Consider the following 12,175-nt stretch of genomic DNA (forward strand, 5'->3'; position numbering starts at 1 on the left):
CCCAGGCTCAAGGGATCCACCCTCCTCAGCCTCCCAAAGGGCTAGGATTATAGGCATGAACCACTTTCCCTGGACTGGTAAAATCTAATCCAATGTTTAATGTCAACTTTCAGGATTACTATGATTTTCAGTAAGTCATGTGCAAATCAACAATACTTTTAATTTAAAGTTTATATTTATCAATTCACTTAAAAGTACATGGTAACAGTCATAAAAAAATAGATTATATGCATTGCATACCTGTATCAAAACATCTCAAGGTACCCTATAAATATATACACCTACTATGTACCCACAAAAATTAAAATAAAAAAATTAAATAAAGAAATAAGCAAACAGAAACATCTTCACTGGGCAGGTAGCTCACATCTGTAGTCCTAGCACTCTGTGAGGCTGAAGTGGATGGATCGCTTGAGTTCAGGAGTTCAAGACGGCCTGGGCAACACGGCAAAACCCTGTCTCTACAAAACATTAAAAAATTAACCCGGTGTGGTGGTATGTGCCTGTAGTCCCAGCTACTTGAGAGGCTGAGGTGGGAGGACTGCTTTAAATGAGGAGGTTGAGGCTGCAGTGAGCCGTGATCACACCACTGCACTCCAGCTTGGGCAATAGAGAGACCCTATCTTTTTTTTCTTGAGATGAAGTTTTGCTCTTGTTGCCCAAGCTGGAGTGCAATGGCATGATCTTGGCTCACTGCAACCTCTGCCTCCTGGGTTCAAGGATTCTCCTGCCTCAGCCTCCCGAGTAGCTGGAATTACAAGCGCGCACTACCACACCTGGCTAATTTTTTGTATTTTTAGTAGAAACGGGATTTAGGCTGGGCACAAGGCGGGTGGATCATCTGAAGTCAGGAGTTCAAGACCAACCTGGCCAACACGGTGAAACCCCACCTCTAAAAAAAAAGGAACAAGGTTTCACCCTATTAGCCAGGCTGGTCTCAAACTCCTGACCTCAGGTGATCCAGCCCCTTCAGCCTCCCAGAGTGCTGGGATTACTGGTGTGAGCCAGGGCGCCCAGCCACTAGTTTGTTTTTTTTGAGACAGAGTCTCGCTCTGTTGTCCAGGCTAGAGTGCAATGGCACGATCTTGGCTCACTGCAACCTCTGCCTCCTGGGTTCAAGAGATTCTCCTTCCTCAGCCTCCTGAGTAGCTGGAATTATAGGTGCCTGCCACTACACCAACTAATTTTCGTATTTTTTAGTAGAGACGGGGTTTCACCATGTTGACCAGCCTGGTCTCAAATTCCTGACCTCAGGCGATCCGCCCGCCTCAGCCTTCCAAACTGTTGTGATTACAGGCATAAACTACCATGCCCGGCCCTGGAGACAACAGATTTGAAAGATGACTCACTTATTAACTGAAGACTGAAGGCAGGTTGTCAAATAGTAATTAAAAAGCAGCCAGTTCAGTGGTTTTTCCAGTGACTCTGAGCAAGCGAAGGTATTCCAACCAACGGAAAAAGTTGCAGCTGCCATCAAAGGAGTTTTGGGCCCAATTTTGCCCAGGTAATTTAGAAGCAGCATTCTAAAATAGGGAGAAACAGCAAACTCAGTGATTAATTTGTTATATCACTCAAAACATTCATTTCTAACTATAGACTACGTTAAATATGGAGAAGAAAAGTATAAACTAGTGTTTAAGTCTTCTGTCCTGGAAAAGCATGCAAGCATCTTCATTCTTTCCTTATATTCATATTATTTGTCTTGTAGTCAACTATGTGGCGAGTGGGGCAAATCAGTTATTCCTTTTATATGCATCCTATGAAGTAAAACATAAGAGAAATACACCCTAAGAGTGGTTTCCAAATGTGACTGCATGCTGGAATCACTCAGGGAATTTTTTTTTCTTTGAGACAGAGTCTCACTCTGTTGCCCAGGCTGGAGTGCAGTGATGTGATCTTGGCTCACTGCAACCTCCACCACATGGGTTCAAGGGATTCTCCTGCTGCAGCCTCCCAAGTAGCTGGGATTATGGGCATGCATCACCACACTCCGTTAATTTTTTTGTATTTTTAGTAGAGATGGGGTTTCACTGTCGACCAGGCTGGTTTGGAACTCCTGACCTCAAGTGATCTGCCTGCCTTGGCCTCCTAAAGTGCTAAAATTACAGGCATGAGCTACTGTACCCAGCCTTGTGTTTCTTTTTTTGATAGGCTCTGTGGCCCAGGCTGGAGTGTAGTAACACAATCATACCTTAGGGCAGCCTTGATCTCCTGGGCTGAAGTGATCCTCCCACCTTACCCTCCCCAGTATCTGAGACTACATGTGTCCATCATCATGCCCAGCTAATTAAAAAAGAAGAAAAAGTTTTTTGGTAGAGATGGTCTCACTAGGTTGCCCAGGCTGGTCTCTGGGGAGTTTTAAAATGACTACTGATATCTGGGTCTCACCCCGGGAGATTGTGAGTTAACTGATCTAGATCGCTACCCTAGCTGTCAAGGATCCTTGTGCCTTGTAGCAAATTTTTTTTTGAGAGGGAGTCTCACTTTGTCACCTAGGCTGGAGTGCAATGGAGTGGTCTCAGCTTACTGCAACCTCCGACTCACAGGTTCGAGTGATTCTCCCACCTCAGCCTCCCGAGTAGCTGGGAATACAAGCATGTACCACCACATCTGGCTAATTTTTTGTATTTTTAGCACAGACAAGGTTTCACTATGTTGGCCAGGCTGGTTTCAAACTCCTGACCTTGTGATCTGCCCACCACAGCCTCCCAAAGTGCCAGGATTACAGGTGTGAACCACCGCACCCAGCCCCTGTAGCAAGTTTCTAAAGGTCTCTCTAGTTTAGACTTTCTAAGTTGTGGTAGAACAGCTGACCCCTAAAGTAACTCGTTTTCTCTTCCTATTCCTGTTATTTGTCCTTATTTCCTATCACATCTTTTCCTCTTTTAGTTTTGTTTTGGTAAGAGGGACCATAATCATGTCTAATCTACATACACAATGTTGAACATCTAAAGTTTAATGCTGCCAAGTAACGGAAAGAATGATATCCGAATTATTTCTCATTATATTTTTTGTACTTGATTTCTTCAACTGTCCAGGTTTTAAAATAGGAGGAATGGGTTAAAATTCTTCCTTATTCTTGTTTCCAATACAAATGACTTGTAGGGGTGAAAATGATGATGTTTTAGATGCAAAATGGACATTTAGTTTTTGAAAATGATCCTTCATAACAACTGTACTATCTGTATACAGTATTGTGGTTCACCAAACCATTTATAGGACAATGCTTACTCTTCTCCAAAGGGTTCATTTGAGCGTCCTAGTTTTGGTGGCCGTACTCTTTGATGAGAGGTCAGATATTATTGGGGGGCTGGTAAAATGCACAAACTGGAAGGACTTGAAGGGAAACTCAGAAGCAGGAAGATTCACAAGTAGTTATGACCAAGCAGGTGGGGATACACCGTGGTTATTACTCAGGAACAAAATGATGCCAAGATGTTCTCCTCGATAAAGATTGTTTTACTTCTATAGGAAAAGGACCCTATTTTCTCACCAAAGGAAAAAAAAAAACTACAAGCTAAGAGAGGGTGGCGGGGTGAGCATATAGACTTTGTGGCTCAGAGAGAGAGAGGGAGGGAGGGAGGGAAGGAAGGTGGGAGAGAACGGGGCGGAAGAGAGAGAGAGAGAGACACTGAGACTTCTTCTGGCTCCTAAACTAAAACCAAACAAGCAAACAGACTATTTGGGAAATGTGAACACTTACTGATTACTGGATGATAGTTTGAAATTAGTGTTAATTGTGTTCAGGTGTAATGATAATGTGGTATGGTTTTGGTTCTTGTTTGTTTTTTTTAAATAAACTCTACCTCGTTTTTTTTTTGGAGACAGTTTCACTCGTTGCCCAGGCTGGAGTGCAAAGGTGCCACCTTGGCTCATTGCAACCTCCAGCTCCTGGGTTCAAGTGATTCTCTTGCGTCAGCCTCTCGAGTAACTAGGATTACAAGCATGGGCCATTATGCCTGGCTAATTTTGCATTTTTAGTAGAGACAGGGTTTCTCCATGTTGGTCAGGTTGGTCTTGAACTCCCAGCCTCAGGTAATCCTCCTGCCTCAGCCTCCCAAAGTGCTGGAATTACAGGCATGAGTCACTGTGCCCGGCCTTTGTTTTTTCTTTCTTTTTTTCTGAGATGAATTCTTGCTCTGTTGCCCAGGCTGGAGTACAGTGTCATGATTTTGGCTCTCTGCAGCCTCCTGGGTTTAAGCAATTCGCTTTCCTCAGCTTCCTGGGTAGCTGGCTACAGGCGTGTACTGCCACGCCCAGCTAATTTTCATATTTTTAGAGAGATGGGGTTTCACCACATTGGTCAGGCTGGTCTTGAACTCCAGACCTTGTGACCACCTGCCTCAGCCTCCCAAAGTGCTGGGATTACAGGTGTGAGCCATTGCACCTGGCCTTTTTTTTTTTCCTTCTTTTTAAGATGGAGTCTTGCTCTGTTGCCCAGGCTGGAGTGCAGTAGGGTGATCTCAGCTTATGGCAAACTCCACCTCCCTGTTCAAGCAATTCTCCTGCCTCAGCCTCTTGAGTAGCTGGGATAACAGGTGTGCGCCACCATGCCTGGCTAATTTTTGTATTTTTAATAGAGACAGGTTTTCACCATGTTGGCCAGGCTGGTCTTTAACTCCTGACCTCAAGTGGTCTGCCTTCTTCAGCCTTTCAAAAGTGCTGGGGTTACAGGTGTGAGCCACCACGCTTGGCCCATCTTTGAGAGATACCAACTATTTATAAGTGATGTTTGAGATTTGGTTCACAATAATCAGAGTTGGGAGGGAAGGGGGGATGACACTGATGAAACAAGATGATCCCTGAGTTGCTGGCACTTGGCCCCGGGGGCATCACAGCCTTTATCACAGGGATTACCTCAGTCCACAGGGCACTGGGCATAAGGATCATTCATGGACTATGTTTTTGTGTGTTGCATCTCCATAAGAAAAAAATGTGTCAAGATATAAAACACATCCCCAAGTGGTGAGCCCACTTGGGAACATGTCACAGTGCTAGGCAACTAGAAGGGGTGCTTCCATCAAACAATTCACAAGACATTAATATTCAACCAGCTGTGAAGGCTAATGGTCAAGTTCTGCCTTCAGGGACTGAGGCTTCAATGTGGCATGAATAGACATTTCCCAGGATTCTGAATAGAGAATCTGGATCTGTTTATGTAAGTTCTGGCCTTTAAAAAAGTCAAGCAGTTACATGATTAAGGGAAAAAGTTCAGCTCTCACCCTGTCCTTTAAGGTTCACATTACAGGGGAAAGGAAAGAGAAGCTAAACTCTGTCCATTAAGCACAATTCAGAGATTCTGCCTGGGTTTTCTCCACTGACTGAGATTTCTTCCTTTAGTAGGTCAAGTCAGACCTTCCATGCTAATGTGAGAAATGTATTCTTTTCTTCTTCATTTTATGTTTATCGAAATCTAAAAAGCTGTGGTTAAAGGCCTGTTTTTTAGAGTCTATCATTTATAAATGCCATTCATTTTCTTTTTACAAAAAATTAATTTTTTTCTTCTTGTATTCATAGCCACTGGCTATAGAAAAATGCTGTTCATTTTCAAGTGAATAAACTCCTAAGATGTTCTAAAAACTGAAATGACATAAACCAATTATAAAACTATGAACAAATATAATTTTCTATCTTAAGTATTTGCTGATTTAAAAAACTAGTTTTGGACAATGGCTTAGGGATCTAAAAGCATAGTAAAATTCAAAATAATAAAAATTTTGGATTTCCTTAAGCTATCATTAGAACCACACCAAAAAACCCCAAAAAACAATTAGTAGAAATAAGCCTAAATAGAAAAGTTCCAAATAAGCCCAAAAGTAATGGCAAGCAACACAAATGATAATATCCATATGCTTAAAATAGCAGCTGGAATAGGGGGTTAACAAAATTTCAGTTTCTAGGAGAGCACTCCATAGTAGGTCCATTTGCTCAGCAACAAAACAAAACAAAATACCACCTGGGGAAAAATCATTTTGAAGGCCACTGCAGCTGGAGAGAGCAAGAAGTGATTATTTCTGCAACTGGAGTGAAGAAAGTCATGCTACAAGCTCAGCTTCAGAACGCAGCTCCAGGGATGGCTCGGAGTGCACCAGGAATCAGAAGGTCAACATGGCAGCCAGTGAGTGATGCAACTGACTTTATGGGCTTCAGACAAGCCTTCAGGTTCACAAAATCCGTAGTCACAGAGACACGTAGTTAAGAAAAATATTAAAATTCACCTGAATTAATTCTTTCCTTCCTTTGTTCATTCAATCAACCGCATTTAATAAAATATGATAATCAGACATGTATTTAAAAAATGTCTACATAGCTGGCGTATAGTCCTCTGAAAGAGACAGCCCATAAAATAGCTTCCCTCTCAGAGATAATTATTTTAGAAAGGGAAAACCTTACCCTCCCATTGAAACCCCTGCTGCCAGGAAAGAAGCAGAAGGGTACAGGCTGTGTACATGGTGAATAACTGTCTCCAGGTCTTCAGTGTTAGCACAACAGTAAGTCCTTGGTGTCTGGAAGTAGTGACAAGTAAAGCACAAAAATTACAATGTGAGGTTAATGATTTATAAAATGCAGAAATGTAAACAGGAGCAAGAAGTCATAAATATGAGAAAATAACCTTTGTTTGCACGTACTGTAGTATTAACAATTTATCATTTTTCCTATCCTGCAGTGCACACATATGCCATTTAAAGTCAGCACAGTTAGATTGGCACTAGCAAAAAGGAACATTCAAGGAAGGCTTCATGCAGATGGGGCAAGACCAATACAAATACCTTAAAGTGCCATACTCAAATATGTCTCCAACTTAAACAGAACAATTTAGGAAAAAAAGCAGAGAATTGTGCTTTCTATTAAACAAAAAACAACCCGTACCCTCAAAGTCAAAATAACTTTTTTTTCTCTTCTCTTTTTTTGGTAAGACAGGGTCCTGCGCTGTCACTCAGTCTAGACTACAGTGGCGTGACCACTGCTCACTGCAGCCTTGACCTCCCAGGCTCAAGCAATCCTCTGACTTCCAAACTCCTAAGTAGCTGAAATCACAGGTACATGCCACCACACACAGAGAATTTAAAAGAAAATGTTTTGGGCCGGGCGCGGTGGCTCACACCTATAATCCCAGCACTTTGGGAGGCTGAGGCGGGTGGATCACGAAGTCAAGAGATCGAGACCATCCTGGTCAACGAGGTGAAACCCCATCTCTACTAAAAAATACAAAAACTAGCTGGGCATGGTGGTGCACACCTGTAGTCCCAGCTACTCAGGAGGCTGAGGCAGGAGAATTGCTTGAACCCAGAAGGCAGAGGTTGTGGTGAGCCGAGATTGTGCCATTGCACTCCAGTCTGGGTAACAACAGCGAAACTCCGTCTCAAAAAAAAAAAAAAAAAAAAAGAAAATGTTTTGTAGAGACAGGGGAGGGGGGTCTTGCTATCTTGTCCAGGCTGATCTTGAATTCCTGGGTTCCAGCGATTCACCTGCTTTGGCCTCACAAAGTGTTGGGATTACAGGCATGAGCCTGTGCCTGGCCCAGCATAACTTTAAAAATAATTTATTTATTTTTTTGAGATGGAGTTTTACTGTCACCCAGGCTGCAGTGCAGTGCAATGGCATGATCTTGGCCCACTGCAAGCTCCAACTCCTGGGTTCAAGCGATTCTCCTGTCTCAGCCTCCTGAGTAGCTGGGATTATAGGTGCCTGCCACCACGCCCAGCTAATTTTTGTATTTTTAGTAGAGACAGGGTTTCGCTATGTCGGTCAGGCTGGTCTTACACTCCTGACCTCAGGTGATCCACCCACTTCTGCCTTCCAAAGTGCTGGGTTACAGGTGTGAGCCACTGCACCCGGCCCCAAAAGTTTTGTCTTAGGCTTCCATCTGCTCATTCTCTGGTCAATACCCAGCTCTTGAAGTTCTTATCTACTCCTGTATCTTCATCAACCACCTCTCCCCAGTGACTGAAGCTAAACCTCCACTGTCGCGTTCATCCTCAGCACCAGATCCAAATTTCCAAGTGCCAGCAGACAGCTGCCCTGTAATTGTTCTACCAGTACTTCAGACTCAAAATGTACAAAAATTAACCCACTTTCTTCTTCATGAAAACTCCCAATGCTTTTCCTAACCTCCCATTTTCCTATAAATGGCACTTACATTTTCCTAGTTAAAATTGTGGGCGACATGGTTTTCTCCCTCTCCTTTAACCACATAGCTGATAAACTGCCCAATCCTGTAGTTTTCCTTCTCAGTGAAAGGAAATTCTTCTCCACTCTAGTACAGGGCTGGTAAGCTGCATTCTCTTAAAAGGGCCCCTGAAGCAAGGATGTGAGTGCCAGCAGTTCATTTGGAAGGCTACACCAGGAAGCACCCGCAGGAGAGTGGCAAAGTGAGCCAGGAAAGGCAGGAAGTCAATAAGGAAAATGATATCAGGCAGTTTATGGCTGTGGGCAACTGGGATTCAAGCTCCTTGGGATAGTCTGGGAGACTGTGTTCAGCAAGGCTTACAGTGATCCCCACTGAATGGCAAACGAGCTATTTATCCACCAATTCCCTTTTGGCCATTGGTTGAAGGCATTCCTGGAGGATGTTAACTCCCTGGTACTTCTGATCTACCCTAAGTGCAGTTCAGCAGGCACCAATGGCTACAGAAGGCCATTGAGTCACAGAGATGCAGGAAGCCCTCAAAAAGGCATGCACGGGAATGGGAAGTGCCAAGAGGGTAAAGATGTAGCACCAGCTGTCTTTGCTACAAGGCCTTGTCACCTCTCACCGGGACTGTCACAAAACCTCCTAACTGGTTGACTCCCGGGTTTTCCTGATAATCATTCATAATCCTATATTCAATGCACTATCAGATTAATCCTCCTAAAGAACACTTCCAGCTCTAATCATGACAGTCTTTGTGCTTAAAATTTCTCATTAGATTTCCATTGCCTACTGAATTTAGGACCTTCTACCATGTGATGGCGTGCCACCCTTCCAGCTTGTATTTTATTATTTCTCCAAATGTATAGATGCAGACCAATGGGATACTGTTCTCTTGCCTGCTAGACCCCTTAATATCCTTGCCACCTGTGTGATCTTCACCTGCCTGGTGTCCTTCACTATCAACTTTGCCTGTTGAAATTGTGCGTGGAATAAATGTCACAAGGCTGGGCACGGTGGCTCATACCTGTAATCCCAGCACTTTGGGAGGCTGAGGTGGGTGGATCACTTGAGGTCTGGAGTTCGAGACCAGCCTGGCCAAATAATGAAACCCCCTACCAAAAAATACAAAAGCTAGCCAGGCATGGTGGCATGTGCCTGTAATCCCAACTACTTGGGAGGCTGAGGTGGGAGATTGCTTCAACCTGGGAAGCGGAGGTTGCAGTGAGCCAAGACTGTGCCACTGCACTCCAGCCTGGGTGACAAAGTGAGATCATGTCTCAAAAAAATAAATGTCACAACAGGTGAGACTTGGCCCCTGTCCTTTAGGACCTCACAGCTGTTCTCAATTCTGCTAATTGCCCTGTCCAGCATGCTCCATGCCCTTTCCCATGTGAGTCTCTATCACTGTCTTTTGTCAAACTGAACTGACACACAGGACTAAAAGGAAGCAGCTCTGATTAATAAGTTCAGATATGCAAACCTATGTGGTTCTATCATACAGCATCTTGCTACCTGATGGGTTACAACAGAAAACATCATCTGCCTTCTTTCTTCACAGGAGGTAAAGTTTGAAGTAAGCAGAGCCTACAGAATTTTGGACCCATTAAAGATTCACCCAGAATACACAGCAAAGACATTTATGGGGCAGTACATTGAATTGGTAGGCTTTGCAAAAACTGTCTTCAGGCCTGAAGATACAACTTGAAACTTTTTAGACAAAAGACTGGTTAAATTCTGTTACTGGGGCTATGAATGCAACAGACAGCTATCCTGGTAGATGAAATCACATCTAATCAGAAGAGGGATGAAGGAAGACCTGGGAGGATTCCGCTGGGTATTGAAACTCCTTCTGGGTGGGATGAGGATGGGAAAAATATAAAAAATCCAAAAGATATATCACTTCCAGCAGATATTTGGACATATTCAATAAGTTAGAATAATTTGATAATAATTACAGACCAACATTGTTTAAATTATCCAACTGCAACTATGATCAGAGAGCGACAGTAATTTATTTATTATCATTATTATTTTTTATAGAAAAGAGGTCTAACTATGTTGCTCAGGCTGGTCTCAAACTCCTGGGCTCAAGCAATTCCTCCCACCTCGGCATCCCAAAGTGTTGGGATTACAGGCACGAACCACCATGCCTGGCCAACAACAGTAATTTAATGGCTGAAAGAGGTTAGTTCTAAAAAATGCATTAAAGAAAATGAAATATAATTACTATTATTCATATATAATAGGAAAATAATAAAGCATATATTTTATATTTATCTATGGACTACATCTAATTTATCCTTCTTAATCAACTAAGGGCTTTCTTTTTATTTTTTTTTGAGATGGAGTTTTGCTCTTGTTGCCCAGGCTGGAGCGCAATAGTGTGATCTCGGCTTAGCACAACCTCCACCTCCTGGGTTCAAGCGATTCTCCTGCCTCAGACTCCCAAGTAGCTGGGATTAGAGGCATGCACTGCCACGCCCAGCTAATTTTGTACTTTTAGTAGAGACAGGGATTCTCAATGTTGATCAGGCTGGATTTGAACTCCTGAGCTCAGGCGATCCACCAGCCTCAGCTTCCCAAAGTGCTGGGATTACAGGTGTGATCCACAGCACCCAGCTAACTATGAGCTTCTTAAAAGTGGACAAACTGATTTCTCCTAATCTGGAAAACAATTTTCTTGTACCAGGTTTAGAAAATCTGTTTTAGAATTAATTTACAATTCTCTTCATTAAAAAAACAATTTTTGACCTAGACTCAAATTTTAAATTCCCTCTGTTAATCAGGTAGCTGGACTCTTCCTAGCTATTCTTGGCAAAGATTAATTTGCTAATCTGCAGTAGAAGCAATAACTCAGAATCCTTCTCTCTCAAGTCTGGGGTTACCGCACTTCCAACGCTGAACTAAGCTATCTAGAATTTTAGTTTTCTGTCCAGCAAAATGAAGACTGAAAAAGACCCATGAATGCCTTGTAAAAAAGCATTTAAGTTTCATATTTACTTGATTGTAATGTTTGATGATCATCAGGATTTTAGAATATTTCATTTAGTATTCCTCTCTCAAGTACTTAATGATCTGTACTCAAATATTTGATAAGATGCAATTAAATGAACTGTGATTCCTGTGTGGATGTGGGTCTCCCCAGAAGGAATAATCCTTTTAAAATAGGGCTAAATATGCTCTTTAATTGATCTCTATGGTGAGATGTGTTTTTCATTCTACCCATTCCCTGTCTAGTACCTACGAAATTGCCTAAATTCTCCCTAATGATTTTATTGTTGGAATATGAGTTAAGAGTCAGAGAGAAGAAAAACTATTTGCACATAAATAAAACCAGCAGTTTAATGAAGAAGAATCATTTCACCCAGTCACTGATAGACATATTAAAATGACCAATTGTCTAAATTTGCCTGGGAATTTGCTAATTTTTAAAAATAACTAACCACAAAACAAAGGGCCCCATGAAATATCCTGGCCAGCTTTGAGTCTGGCCTCTGTGCCATGTTCCTGCCAACACTCCAGATGGCTACCGTATATGCTCATGCCATCACGTTATACAAGCTACACCAATGAATGAGCAGTTTTGTTAGTGGTTTACAGCAGGTCAGGCAGGAGTTATTTTCAGTCCAGGCTCCTAAGAGGCAAATCTCATGGCTCACCTGGGTCAGGAAGGCTATCACATGCACTCATCATCTCTCAGGGATTTGTAGCCCTGTTTATACATTAGACTCACCAAGGAGTGTTTAAATTAGATACTTGGACTCCACCCCAGACCAAATGAATCAGAATCTCTGGGTGATAGGGTTCAGGGATCATTTTTTTTTTTTTTTTTTGACGGAGTTTTGCTCTTGTTACCCAGGCTGGAGTGCAATGGCACAATATTGGCTCACTGCAACCTCTGACTCCTGGCTTTAAGTGATTCCCCTGCCGCAGCCTCCAAGTACCTAGATTAGAGGCATGCGCCACCACACCCTGCTAATTTTGCATTTTTAGTAGGGACAGGGTCTCTCCATGTTGGTCAGGCTGGTCTTGAACTTCCAA

The 12,175-nt window shown here is 42.7% G+C and overlaps 1 protein-coding gene across 3 annotated transcripts in view; it reads right to left on the reverse strand.

Moving 5' to 3' along the window:
- Nucleotides 1-12,175, reverse strand: part of ABHD3 (abhydrolase domain containing 3, phospholipase) — a 46,358-nt gene that overhangs the window by 6,772 nt on the left and 27,411 nt on the right. For 2 of the 3 annotated variants that reach the window (XM_054244057.2, XM_008979595.5), the window contains 2 exons: nt 6,394-6,506; nt 1,350-1,523 (listed from right to left, as the gene is read on the reverse strand). In XM_054244057.2, coding sequence (XP_054100032.1) covers nt 1,350-1,523; nt 6,394-6,506 — 287 coding nt within the window. The remainder of the gene's footprint in view (nt 1-1,349; nt 1,524-6,393; nt 6,507-12,175) is intronic. The other variant, XM_054244056.2, reaches the window with a different exon arrangement.

This window comes from Callithrix jacchus, chromosome 13 (genome assembly GCF_049354715.1).
Source record: "Callithrix jacchus isolate 240 chromosome 13, calJac240_pri, whole genome shotgun sequence".
NCBI classification, from domain to species: domain Eukaryota; kingdom Metazoa; phylum Chordata; class Mammalia; order Primates; family Cebidae; genus Callithrix; species Callithrix jacchus.